Source organism: Neoarius graeffei, chromosome 23 (assembly GCF_027579695.1).
Source record: "Neoarius graeffei isolate fNeoGra1 chromosome 23, fNeoGra1.pri, whole genome shotgun sequence".
NCBI classification, from domain to species: domain Eukaryota; kingdom Metazoa; phylum Chordata; class Actinopteri; order Siluriformes; family Ariidae; genus Neoarius; species Neoarius graeffei.
The window spans coordinates 41,964,708-41,979,011 of record NC_083591.1 but is presented as its reverse complement, the minus strand read 5'-3'; the positions used below and the strand labels follow the sequence as shown (position 1 = coordinate 41,979,011).

The 14,304-nt window shown below is 43.1% G+C and overlaps 1 protein-coding gene across 2 annotated transcripts in view; it reads left to right on the top strand.

Moving 5' to 3' along the window:
- acss2l (acyl-CoA synthetase short chain family member 2 like) overlaps window positions 1-14,304 on the top strand; it is a 146,160-nt gene that overhangs the window by 94,475 nt on the left and 37,381 nt on the right. For both annotated transcript variants that reach the window (XM_060906200.1, XM_060906199.1), the window contains 4 exons: window positions 629-732; window positions 4,307-4,379; window positions 7,586-7,661; window positions 8,217-8,295. In XM_060906200.1, coding sequence (XP_060762183.1) covers window positions 629-732; window positions 4,307-4,379; window positions 7,586-7,661; window positions 8,217-8,295 — 332 coding nt within the window. The remainder of the gene's footprint in view (window positions 1-628; window positions 733-4,306; window positions 4,380-7,585; window positions 7,662-8,216; window positions 8,296-14,304) is intronic.

The following is a 14,304-nucleotide window of genomic DNA, read 5'->3' as shown; positions in this document are numbered from 1 at the left end:
GGGAAATTAAAGTATTGTACTTCTTCCCACTCCTTTTTCGAACAATGTGCGGTGTTTTGTAATGTCTTAGCTCTTTATTTATTTTTTTAATTTCTCGTTTTCTTTCTTTTGTATGTACAAATAGTTACATACATTTTTTATACATGTTCGAAATAAAAATAAATTCATTCATTCATTCATTCATTCATTCATTCATTCATATATATAGTAGTCTGAGGTACAATGAGTGCAGTTTTATGCTGAAATGAGCTGTAGGTTTTACTGAGCATCTTGCAGAACCAGCCCCAGTTCTTCTGGACACTTTGACTGTCACACTCGCTTCTTCATTTTGCACCAAAACCCAGCAGCCTTCATTATGTTTTCTTTTTTAACCTGAAAAGTGCTCGGTTATGTAATATGCTGCTCAGATACAAACTGTGACGTTTAATTTTGTGCTGGAAAACGAACATTTGGACTCTAAAATGTTTCTGGACTGACTCGATAATGTAGAAGTCATAAAATAGAAATCTATAACAAAGTTTGCATGTAAAAAAAAAAAGGGTGCCCAAGACTTTTGCACATAAACAGTACAAGGCTTCATAATGACATGAAGTTTGATGGGTATAAATTGTGTTTTTCTCTGTTTCAGGTGTGAAGAAAGGAGACAGAGTGGCCATTTACTTGCCGATGATTCCCGAGCTTGTGTTCACCATGCTGGCTTGTGCTCGAATAGGAGCAGTGCATTCGATTGTGGTACGTGTGCACCATAATCTCTGCCATCTGCAGCAGGTTCTGCAAAGCAAACAGGATTGCAGAAGCACTAGTTTTGTACTTCTTAGTCAGCCTTGATTAAAAACACACACACAAATACACACCAGAGAACACAGTCAGGATCAACCACAACATTATGAACTTGTGTTTTCAAGCATTTATTGCATACAGTGCAAAATAATAGAAGTAGATGACTTCCAAGTTTCATTTGTTATCCTCCTGGGTATCAAATATATAACAGGGCCTCTGGTCTGCTTCTGCCAAGACTATTTTTGCTATTGGGGTTCTTGTTCCAGGTTGCAGCTGAAGTTAAAAATACTGCCGGGTAACCTTCAAGGTTAATTTTAATGGCATATAAAGGTCTATTTTTGGGTTACTTGGATGTGAGGCCTCATTCCTGCCACGCCATTGTCCTACTTCGTAGAACTGAACCAAGCTTAAGATGCACTCTAAACTAAATTAACTATATACGTTTTTAAATAAATATTTTTTGTTATTTATCTAAACTATCTTATGCCAGACCTAGTTGATTAGACAAGGCATGTCCACAGTTTGTCCCTTTAGTTTCGCAATCATGCTACAAGGTTAATGCGGTCATCTTGTGTAGAATTGTAGGCTATTCCATTAACTTTTACGGAAAGCTCGCATGAATATTTTTGCATGTGATTACTGTATGTGGCAGGAGGTAATTACATGTGAAAAACATCCAAAAGTGCATTTCAATTGAGTCAAGCAAGCACGTAATAATAATAATAATAATAATAATAATAATAATAATAATAATAGCAGACTTGTCGTACTCAAGTCCGACTCGTGCCCTAATTTTAAGGACTTGTGACTTGACTTGGACTTGAGCACTGATTACTCAGACTCGGACATTAACTGCATTCAGACTCATAAATTGGAGACGAGGACTCAAATTCTCATCTCATCTCATTATCTCTAGCCGCTTTATCCTGTTCTACAGGGTCGCAGGCAAGCTGGAGCCTATCCCAGCTGACTACGGGCGAAAGGCGGGGTACACCCTGGACAAATCGCCAGGTCATCACAGGGCTGACACATAGACACAGACAACCATTCACACTCACATTCACACCTACAGTCAATTTAGAGTCACCAGTTAACCTAGCCTGCATGTCTTTGGACTGTGGGGGAAACCTGAGCACCCGGAGGAAACCCACGCGGACACGGGGAGAACATGCAAACTCCGCACAGAAAGGCCCTCGCCGGCCCCGGGGCTCGGACCCAGGACCTTCTTGCTGTGAGGCGACAGCGCTAACCACTACACCACCGTGCCGCCCGAGGACTCAAATTTTCTCTTAATTTTTTTGCAACATGCCATAATAATTTTGGCATAAGATATTTATATCTACATCGATTTTTGTACTAATTTCGTGCAAAAGTGTCACACCTGCGTGCCTTGGCGAGTCCATCAGATAGACTCTCGGGCGTGCTCTGAACAGCGCGCGTGCCAAGCGGACTCTCTCGTGTGCACCGTAAACGACTCGCACCTGCACAGGATTAAGGCGCAATCAGCGCACCTGTATGAAAACTGTGAAAACGCACTCACTTTGCGAAGTATTGAGTTGCGTTGCTGACACATTACCGAGCCTTATTTCCTTGTTTGGGTTCCTGATTTCCTGTTTCTTGTCTTTGATTCTGCCGAGTCTATGATAGCCTGTTTGCGCCTCGCTCGACCTATTTCCTGTTTCACTGTTTTACGATTTTGCCTGCCATTCTGGATTGTTTACCTGTCTTCACTTGTATTAATAAAGTCACCTTCTGCGAAGTATTGCACTTACATCCGTCTCCCAACCATCTCTGACAGAATACTTCACACTCCCTGATAAAGAGAAGCACATTCACCTGTTCATACGTCATGTTCAGGAACAAACTAATGTTAATGACGCTAAAACAGCCGCCGTCAAAAGGTGCGGTTGGAGTCTTGAGTGGACTCAACTCGAAAAAATTTTTTTTTCATGACTTGGACTTGAACACTGGGGACTCAAGACTGGACTCGGACTTGAGGTTTAGTGACTTGACTACAACACTGAATAATAATAATAATAATAATAATAATAATAATAATAATAATAAATTTCCATTTATCATATGTCTGATATATGAAAATTTAAATTTAATGTAAAAAATAAATCATTATGTCGAAATAAAATCACATGAAATGTTAAATTAAATTAGTCATGTGTAAAAAACAAACAAACATGGAAATTAATTAATAATTTTGGGCAAATCAGATGATAAAAAAATAAAAAAATATGCATTGCATGTGAAAACATGGTGTGACAAAATAATTAAGTGTACAAACAAACAAGCCATGTATTAAATTCACATGCAATGTGTATGATTATTAGGAAACCTCTAAAGGGATGTGTGTGTGTTTTTCATCTCATCTCATCTCATCTCATTATCTCTAGCCGCTTTATCCTGTTCTACAGGGTCGCAGGCAAGCTGGAGCCTATCCCAGCTGACTACGGGCGAAAGGCGGGGTACACCCTGGACAAGTCGCCAGGTCATCACAGGGCTGACACATAGACACAGACAACCATTCACACTCACATTCACACCTACGGTCAATTTAGAGTCACCAGTTAACCTAACCTGCATGTCTTTGGACTGTGGGGGAAACCGGAGCACCCGGAGGAAACCCATGCGGACACGGGGAGAACATGCAAACTCCGCACAGAAAGGCCCTCGCCGGCCCCGGGGCTCGAACCCGGACCTTCTTGCTGTGAAGCGACAGCGCTAACCACTACACCACTGTGCCGCCCCGTGTGTGTTTTTATTAAAAAAAAAAAAAAAGGCAGTTGATTGATGATCTCTTCAGGTACATTTTGCGTTCTTGAATATATCCCTCTATACGGCCATTCTCCTCTCAGAAGAATTTCTGAGCTTCATCATATTTCTAGAGTTTATGTTTCTCTTTCTTGTGCACATGAGAACCTTTAAAAAAAAAAAAATTGTGTCCCTTTCGGGACTCCGTAGATTATTGATGTCAAGTTTGTGTAACTTTTCTGTATGGGAAGGGAACAGGTGACCGAGATACGTTCATGTTTAGAGATTACAATACTTCGTACCGAGTCCGAAACCAAGTCTATGACTCTGTTTATCATTACTAATGAACTGGATGTGGGATAAAGGAGATATTTATGTAAATTTCATGACTTGTTGACGTTCGACAAGAAGACAAAAAGCCTTTATTTAATCACACGTACTGTACACTAAAGCACAGTGAAATGTCTCCTCTGCGTTTAACCCATCTGAAGCAGTGAACACACACAAGTGAGCAATGAGCACACACACATACCCAGAGCAGTGGGCAGCTATGCTACAGCACCCGGGGAGCAGCTGGGGGTTTGGTGCTTTGCTCAAGGGCACTTCAGCCCAACCTTCAGGTCATGGCTGCCCCATGTTAACCTAACCACGTCTTTAGACTTTAGATTAGCTCCATCATTTACAAAACATGATGTTTAATACTGACCTAAGCGTGCCTTCATGTTGCGTTTCTGTTCTCCGTGTCAGTTTATTCCTGCTTCAGTTTGCAGGGTTTTCTTCTGAGTCACTGGCAGAGCGGATCGTGGATGCTCAGTGCAACATCCTGGTGACGGCAGGTAACAAACACCGACACTGTGCCAGCAAGGAAAATGAGTCAGCCTGAGTTTGTCATCCTGTGTTTATGAAGGGGTTATTTTCAGATATCAGATATAGCAGTAGATATAGGCTTGGAGATGTTTCGGTGAGGTGGCTGTGGAGTTCCTAACGAGATTGTTTACAACCCCGATTCCAAAAAAGTTGGGACAAAGTACAAATTGTAAATAAAAACGGAATGCAATGATGTGGAAGTGTCAAAATTCCATATTTTATTCAGAATAGAACATAGATGACATATCAAATGTTTAAACTGAGAAAATGTATCATTTAAAGAGAAAAATTAGGTGATTTTAAATTTCATGACAACAACACATCTCAAACAAGTTGGGACAAGGCCATGTTTACCACTGTGAGACATCCCCTTTTCTCTTTACAACAGTCTGTAAACGTCTGGGGACTGAGGAGACAAGTTGCTCAAGTTTAGGGATAGGAATGTTAACCCATTCTTGTCTAATGTAGGATTCTAGTTGCTCAACTGTCTTAGGTCTTTTTTGTCGTCTCTTCCGTTTTATGATGCGCCAAATGTTTTCTATGGGTGAAAGATCTGGACTGCAGGCTGGCCAGTTCAGTACCCGGACCCTTCTTCTACGCAGCCATGATGCTGTAATTGATGCAGTATGTGGTTTGGCATTGTCATGTTGGAAAATGCAAGGTCTTCCCTGAAAGAGACGTCGTCTGGATGGGAGCAGATGTTGCTCTAGAACCTGGATATACCTTTCAGCATTGATGGTGTCTTTCCAGATGTGTAAGCTGCCCATGCCACACGCACTAATGCAACCCCATACCATCAGAGATGCAGGCTTCTGAACTGAGCGCTGATGACAACTTGGGTCGTCCTTCTCCTCTTTAGTCTGAATGACACGGCGTCCCTGATTTCCATAAAGAACTTCAAATTTTGATTCGTCTGACCACAGAACAGTTTTCCACTTTGCCACAGTCCATTTTAAATGAGCCTTGGCCCAGAGAAGACATCTGCGCTTCTGGATCATGTTTAGATACGGCTTCTTCTTTGAACTATAGAGTTTTAGCTGGCAACGGCGGATGGCACGGTGAATTGTGTTCACAGATAATGTTCTCTGGAAATATTCCTGAGCCCATTTTGTGATTTCCAATACAGAAGCATGCCTTTATGTGATGCAGTGCCGTCTAAGGGCCCGAAGATCACAGGCACCCAGTATGGTTTTCCGGCCTTGACCCTTACGCACAGAGATTCTTCCAGATTCTCTGAATCTTTTGATGATGATATGCACTGTGGATGATGATATGTTCAAACCCTTTGCAATTTTACACTGTTGAACTCCTTTCTGATATTGCTCCACTATTTGTCGGCGCAGAATTAGGGGGATTGGTGATCCTCTTCCCATCTTTACTTCTGAGAGCCGCTGCCACTCCAAGATGCTCTTTTTATACCCAGTCATGTTAATGACCTATTGCCAATTGACCTAATGAGTTGCAATTTGGTCCTCCAGCTGTTCCTTTTTTGTACCTTTAACTTTTCCAGCCTCTTATTGCCCCTGTCCCAACTTTTTTGAGATGTGTTGCTGTCATGAAATTTCAAATGAGCCAATATTTGGCATGAAATTTAAAAATGTCTCACTTTCGACATTTGATATGTTGTCTATGTTCTATTGTGAATACAATATCAGTTTTTGAGATTTGTAAATTATTGCATTCCATTTTTATTTACAATTTGTACTTTGTCCCAACTTTTTTGGAATCGGGGTTGTAATAAGATCCTAGAGAATGAGAAAATGCCAAATGATTGGAGAGTGCGCTAGTCCCAATATGCAAGAATAAGGGAGATGTACAGAGCTGCAGTAATTACAGAGGAATAAAACTGATGAGCCACACCATGAAGCTATGGGAAAGGGTATTGGAGGCGAGATTGAGAAGAGAGGTAGCAATCTGAACAGCAGTACGGGTTTATGCCAAGGAAGAGCACGTCGGATGCAGTTTTTGCTTTAAGAATGTTAATGGAGAAGTACAGGGAAGGCCAGAGAAAGCTACACTGTGTGTTTGTAGACCTGGAGAAGGCTTATGATAGAGTGGCGAGAGATGAGTTATGGTATTGTGTGAGAAAGAGTAGAGTGAATGAGAAGTATATCAGAGTGGTGCAAGACATGTATGAGAACAGTGAAACAGCAGTGAGGTGTGCAGTTGGAACGACTGAATGGTTCAAGGTGAAGGTGGGACTCCATCAAGGATCTGCTTTGAGTCCTTTCTTGTTTGCCATAGTGATGGATAGCTCGACGGACGAAGTGAGGCAAGAGTCACCATGGAACATGATGTTTGCGGATGATATTGTGATATGTGGTGAAAGTAGAAAGGAGGTTGAGTTGGGTTTGGAGAGATGGAGGGATGCATTGGAACGAAGAGGAATGAAGGTGAGCAGTAGCAAAATAGAATACATGTGCATCAATGAGAATGGGGATGAGAGTGTAGTGAAGATGCAAGGAGTAGACGTAAAGAAAGTTGGTGAATTCAAGGGTCAACTGTGCAGGAAAATGGGGGCTGCGATAGTGAGGTGAGAAAGCGAGTGCAGGCAGGGTGGAGCAGTTGGAGAAGGATTTCGGGAGTCATTTGTGATAGGAAAGTCCCAGCAAAAGTGAAAGGTAAGATGTATAAGACAGTAGTGAGACCAGCTGTGATGTATGGATTGGAGACCGTACCCTTAACGAAGAGACAGGAGGCAAAGTTGGAGGTGGCGGAGTTGAGGATGTTAAGGTTTGCGATGGGAGGTTGGACAGGATAAGGAACGAGCACATCAGAGGGACAGCACATGTGGAGAGCTTGGGAATTAAGCTAAGAGAGATGAGACTGAGATGGTATGGGCACATCCTGAGAAGAGATGCAGAGCATGTTGGAAGGAGAATGTTGAGGATGGAGCTGCCAGGCACACGAAAACGAGGAAGGTCAAAGAGGAGATACATAGATGTGGTGAGAGAGGACATGAAAGTGGCAGGTGTGGTAGAATAGGATGTGGAAGACAGGGAGCAATGGAGACGAAAGATCCGCTGTGGCGACCCCTAATCGGGAGCAGCCAGAAGAAGAAGAAGATATAGCAGTAGATAAGCTGCAGTAAATAAGAGGCGTGTTCCTGTAATATTTTTTTTAATTCACTAATTCTTTCTTTTTCTAATTCTTTCATGCTCGTGTGTGTCTGCAGATGGTGTTTACAGGGGAGAGAAGCTGATCAACCTGAAGCAGATTTCTGACCATGCCTTGGAGCACTGCCGAGAAAAGTAAGTGTCCTTCTCCTCCTTTGTCTCGATCTCGTTCAGCCTAATTAACTTCTGCCCGACCTCACAAGCCCAAGTCTGGGCCGAGTAGCCCTACACCCTGCACCAGTACCTTTATCAGTCCCACTCAGCCACTCAAAGCCACGGCTACTGGCAACAAGTTGCCGGGCAACAGCATGGCTTGGAAACGGCATGCGCTGGTTGTCATGGCAACAGGTGAACTGGAACATACTCGCAGCTGAAGAGGGCAACGAGAAAAAAAAAGAACAATGGGCGAATAATCTAGTAGAAACGGTGCACTATCATTAGGTGTTGACACTCTGACGCATCAAACGCAAAGATAAGTGGATGGTGACGTGTATTTGACTTCGACGCTCCACAAAGTACAATTTGCCGACCTTAATTGCTGTACCAGACATATTAATCTTTTGGCTCTAACTGAATTAACCTGGATGCATGGTGGAGTAGCTGAGTCATATTTTCATCCATCCTCCTTTACCTCATCTTGATGTCTAACTCTTTCTGTCTTTTCCTATTCTATCTCTCTGTACATCTCAGAAGCTCCTTTACAGTCCAGAAATGTCTTGTAGTGAAGCATCCTGCCTTCAGGACATCCAACACCTGCAATATGCTACAGGTTGGTCGAACTGTCACTTCTTTTTGTCTTTCGCCTTGCAAAATGTTGCAAGATTGAATATGATATCCAACTTTCCATCACAACATTTAAAAAATATCATGTAATACATTTTATATCTGTTCATACTTGGATTAGGGTGTTAAAGTGCATATCACGGGTAAATTCAGGAGCAAGATCAATGTAATTCTCCTATTTTATATTAAACTTTGGTCAAATATCGGTAACATTCTGCATTCTCTGCAATTTTTTTACCTTGCGCAATACCAGAAAAATTCAGTTGAAATCAAGCCATTTGAGACGAATTGGTCCGCCTCTGAAAAAACTTGGCATTTGGATTTCCAGGGAAACATTGATTTTCGTGACGTCACGTGCGGGACGCCTCCTTCTGAATCCTACGTCAGCGCTGGTTTGTTTATGAGAAAACGACCTGGTGGTTTTCTGCAAATTTCTTCAACGTTATCATGTAATTATTAAAATGGTTAACAGATGTATCGTAGGAGGGTGTAGCAACAGCAGTCTTGATGGGATTAGTACTCATCGTTTCCCACATTGCGCTCAGGTGACAATTCCATATTTCAATGCGAAATCGCTAGCTGCTAAACTTGGTCTACACAGGCTGTGCACTGAAACCGTGCAAAGCTCGCGCAGCCTGCTGGCGCTTCCGCAGGTGACGTCACGAATCTGGCTCCAGACTCCCTTGGGATTTTTCCAGATGCATTTTGTTATTTTATTTTTTTTTCTGCTGTAGACAGATGGCCTTGTGCAAAATTACCCTTCTGGATGAGTGTGTTAAGGGACAAATGCCGCTTTTCCACTACAAACGCGGCTGAGTCGGGCTGAGCCGTGCCGTGCTGAGTCGAGCTGAGCGGGGCTGTTGGAGTTGCATTTCGACTACAACCGCGCTGGACCGTGCTGGCTGGAAGTGGGTGGACACATTGGGTGGAGTTAGCGAAAGTGGGTGGACGTCCGTGATGTCGTTAAGCAGCGCAAACAGTGACATCAGTGACCTTTTAAGCGGTAGTCTCACGACCCGGATAGTAAACAATAAACATGGAGGACATGGAGTCGTTAGTGTTGCTGGTCTTGGTTCTGTGGCTTGTTGTCACCGACAACGCCAACAGATACTGGCAAGAGCGTATAGATGAGGCGAGGCGCATAAGGCTTCATAATTCTCGTAATTCGTAATTCTCCTTCTTCCGGGTTTACGGTGTTTACAGATCCCAGCGTGCTCGCGGGGCGTGTGTGGGCATGTGAGGACACTCCTCCTCACCAATCAGTGCACAGGGGAGTGTCTGCTCATGCCCCCAGCCTCACTCAGCTTGGTTTGGCTCGCTTCAGCCCCACTCCAAAACGGTGCGAGTTTTAGGAGCTAAGCAGGGCTGAAGCGAGCTGAGTCGTGCTGTTTTTTGGTAGTCGAAACGCGAGCCGTGTCGGGCTGAAGTGAGCTGAAGCGAGCTGAAGTGAGCTGAAAAAGGGTAGTGGAAAAGGGCCAATACTTTCATATTAAAAAAAAAACGAATTTGGTCCAGGATATGCACTTTAATGCAATGAAGCCATGTCCTTATCTGTGTCCAGTTTATTGCTCCAAATGGATTTGGATTGAAACCTGAAGTGGGTGTGGCCTAAATGTGAAGTTTAAAAAATAAAAAAATTATGAACCGTACAATTATGCTCTTGGAAACACTGGAAAATACAGGAAAACCTCAAAGAGAGAAATGGCATCACTGTCCGCATGATCTGTGAACTCTGGCTCCAACAGTTCCTCAACCTCAGCTACATCCTTCAAGTTTCTAACTGATTTCAACTAGAGATGTGCGTGGAACTGTTTTGGGTTTTTTTTTTTTCGTTTTTTTTTTCAAAATCCCACGCACACGGTTATTATTTTTACCTGCAATATTTTTGAACTACTTTAGTTGGTTCGGTTTCCCAAAATATAAACAAACTACTGTAACAGCTTAAAGCTAGACTGTGGGTGGTAAAAGAGAGCAACTGGACTTGCTTGAAGATTCTTGAAGACGTTTCACCTCTCCTCCGAAAGGCTTCTTCAGTTCTGTCTGACTAATAGGGAGCATCAGGTATTTATCCTCTCATGGATGAAAAGCTCATCTAAGGTGTCGTTGAGTCATCCTGTTGGTGTGGGTCAACTGGGGGCTGGTTGTGAACGGCCTCGAGAGTCGTTAGGGTGATCAGTGGAATGCTGATTCTCTCTGTCCTCCTCTGAGTCACTGAAAACAACTGGGTTTTGGTGTGCATTCAGTTGTCTGGGAAGTGTGCCAAGGGCTGCATTCAGTGCGTTTACATGCACATCCAAATCGAGCTACTGTCGGTAATCGAGCTAAGGGTCCCAGCAGGGGTGCCAGAGAAATCCAATCCTACATGCACACAAGGAAATCGAGCTATTGTGTGAGGTACATTGTGCACCCGAGCCACAGGTGGCGCTACACGCCCCATCGTGTTGGTACACTTCCGGTTGTCGTCATGAAGAAGAGCTATTCAAGAGTATAAACAAAGTTATCAGTTCCGTGTTCACAAAGTTATCAGTTCCGTGTTCCGTGTTCTCTTCTGCTGCTTGCTACTACTACTGTTGTCATGCCGGCCGAGGCTGTTGTGTTTCCCGCTTGTGGTCTCGTCACTCGTCACTTCTGGAAGGGGTAGTGCTGAAGTAAGTAGCTCGACTACGTAGCTCGATAGGGTTTACATGCACTAAGTAGCTCGGCGGCAATCGCATAATCTAGGTCGCGTAGCTCAATTATGAGAAATCCAGTTCGGTTCGATTTCAGCCAAGCTAAGGTGTTTCCATGGCATTTAGAACTTCGATTTCAGTCAAGCTATGGCAGAAATTCGATTTTCTCTATGTGCATGTAAACGCACTGACTGTAGGTGGCTGATAAATGATGCCTTAGACCGCCACCTCTGTTCAGTGATGGCCGTTCCAGGTTGACAAAAATGGCTTCTTTAACTCCTCGCTCATACCAACGATCCTCTCTGGCTAAAATGCGTACGTTGCAATCCTGAAATGAGTGTCCTTTGCTGTTAAGATGAAGATAGACAGCAGAGTCCTGGCCTGAGGAACTGGCTCTCCTGTGTTGAGCCATACGCCTGTGAAGCGGTTGCTTTGTCTCCCCAATGTATGAGTCCGTGCATTCCTCACTGCACTGAATGGCATACACTACGTTGTCCTGTTTGTACCTGATGCTCCCTACCAGTCAGACAGAACTGAAGAAGCCTTTCGGATGAGAGGTGAAACGTCTTCAAGAATCTTCAAGCAAAGTCCAGTTGCTCTCTTTTACCACCCACAGTTTACCATGACCTGGATGACTGAGAATCTTCACAGACATCTTAAAGCTAGACTGCCTTTCCGGTGGTGTAGTGGTTAGCACTGTTGCCTCACAGCAAGAAGGTTCTGGGTTCGAGCCCAGTGGCCGACAGGGGCCTTTCTGTGTGGAGTTTGCATATTCTCCACGTGTCCGCGTGGGTTTCCTCCGGGTGCTCCGGTTTCCCCCAAAGACATGCAGGTTAGGTTAACTGGTGACTCTAAATTGACCGTAGGTGTGAATGTGAGTGTGAATGGCTGTCTGTGTCTATGTGTCAGCCCTGTGATGACCTGGCGACTTGTCCAGGGTGTACCCCGCCTTTCGCCCGTAGTCAGCTGGGATAGGCTCCAGCTTGCCTGCGACCCTGTAGAACAGAATAAGCAGCTACAGATAATGGATGGATGGATGGATGGATGGATGGATAGACTGCCTTTCAGATTTTTCAAGTCTAGGTCATGAAAGGAATTTTCCCCGACACTCAATTATTTTTGTTTAGTGGACCGAAAGCTACTGAATTCGAATCACAGTCTTCCAATTTTATTTGTTTTTTTTAATAGAACAATTAATGAATTTAAAACCACATAAATTCTCCGCTATTTTTTCCTGCTTCACCATGACCCAATACAAGATACTACGTCATGCATGACGTCGTGGGCTTTCCCTGTTCGTGCAAGGCACTGTGGGATACAAATTTGAAACAGGAGAGAACAATGGAGGATGTGAGTGTGTGAATGAAACGTGAAAGACCGACTACGGCAACAGAAAGCGAGAAGAAGAGACGTTATGTTCCGAAGGATAGGAAATGTAGGACTAAACTAATAAATATCGGCGCTCAGCGAGCACCTCGGTGTGATCAGCTGTTCGTTTAGCGACAGAATGATGGAACTGTCAGTGCACGGTCAGAGGTAAACCTGTAGATGGCAGTAATGCAACACTGTGGATGCCAGCTGCTGTAAAACCCAAAAGAAGAGAAAGAAGGTGGTAAACCTGCGCATGCGCACACACACGGACTTCCTCTGTCTTCCTGACTGCGCGAAGCGAGCGATTTCATGTACGTTATTTGCTCGGGAATCCGCTCAAATTAAATAACTTCCCAGCCACAGAATGGCCTGGGGTTTTTTTGTGTTTGTTTTTTGAGATATTACAGAAATAAACGTATAGCACAATGATTGAATTTCAGCGGGAACTAAATTTCACGGATTTTACGAAATCGAAAGGCCGTCTAGCTTTCATGTAAACCACCAGGATCCTGATCAGGTAGTTACTAAGCAGGGGTTAAATTGGGCCGGGGCTGTCCGGGGCTGAGCCCCGGCACATAAGCTCGGAGCGGATGGCATATGATCACGCACACATCAAAAGCAACAAACCCTTTTCACGATTTTCAGTTCTGAATAATTAAATATCGTTTTATTAATCAATAAACCCATGACTTTTATGAGATAGATCATAGTTTTCCTGATAACAAGACGACCTGTCAAAGCTATTTAGAACAGAACTTGCGATCAGAGATTCTGGTTTCTGGAACACTGCGTGGGTTGCCAATTCCGCTTTTTATAAGCGACTTTGGGGTTTCTTTTTTTGTGAGCTCGCTTTAAAAAAAAATCAGAAGTCGTGGTTTGCGGGTTTTTGGGCTTGTGTTTCAGCGTTGTGACTTGTTTATAATTTTCTCCGTACACCGTCTCCCCTTTTACCTGCATACGAACATAATCATTATCATATTTTTGATTATTAAAAACAAAATATCAAATAATACTGAAGAGGGGAAAAAATAATACTGATCTAAATATGTTGTGTTTTTATTTTTAGACAGTATTCACATTTTTCACCTGTAGGCATGTGACAAGATTTAACATGATATTGCTCAACCTACCTCTGTAAAGTCAGCTAACAACTTATTAAAATGCACCAGAATTCAGCAAATAACATGTATGATAATAAACTTCTGGGGGAGGACCCCCAGACCCCCCACTAATCATTTCCTTCAAACCAATGTACAACAACCTGTACAATCTGTTACATTGGCCAACCAATCTACATTCAAACTGCCATAATGTGTAGGGGGGCACTACAAGACACACATAGGCCTACAACACACAGATAAGGTGTATATCTCTGTGCAATATGATATGGTTATCAAATTAGAGGGTTATTTTCCAAAAAGTATATTGGGGCAGGGCGGCGGGGGCAGGGGCGGGTACGAGGCAGAGCCCCCCCACATAACCAATCCCAATTTAACCCCTGTTACTAAGGATGAATCACTGAATGCTGTAAATGCATTTTGCAACACTGGATGTTCACATACATGGTCTTTTTTTTTTTTTTTTTTTTTTTACTGCGTCCTTTGCAAACCCAGTCCTGATATACACAGTACGCTGCAAAAGCCTTTGGCACATATAAAGAAATGCTGTAGACCAAAAATGGCTTAAAAATATTGAAATTAAACGTTTCAACATTAAAAAAATGACTATAAACAGCAGTAAGCCATAATAAATGAAACAAAGTCAATATTTGGTGTGAGACGACCCTTTGCTTTAAAAAAAAAAGTAATAATCTCAGGTCCAATGAGTGCAGCTTTATGCGGAAATGAGCTGTGGGTTTTACTGAGCATCTTACAGAACCAGTCACAGTTCTTCTGGACACTTTGACTGTCACACTCGCTTCTTAATTTTGCACCAAAACCCAGTAGCCTTCGTTT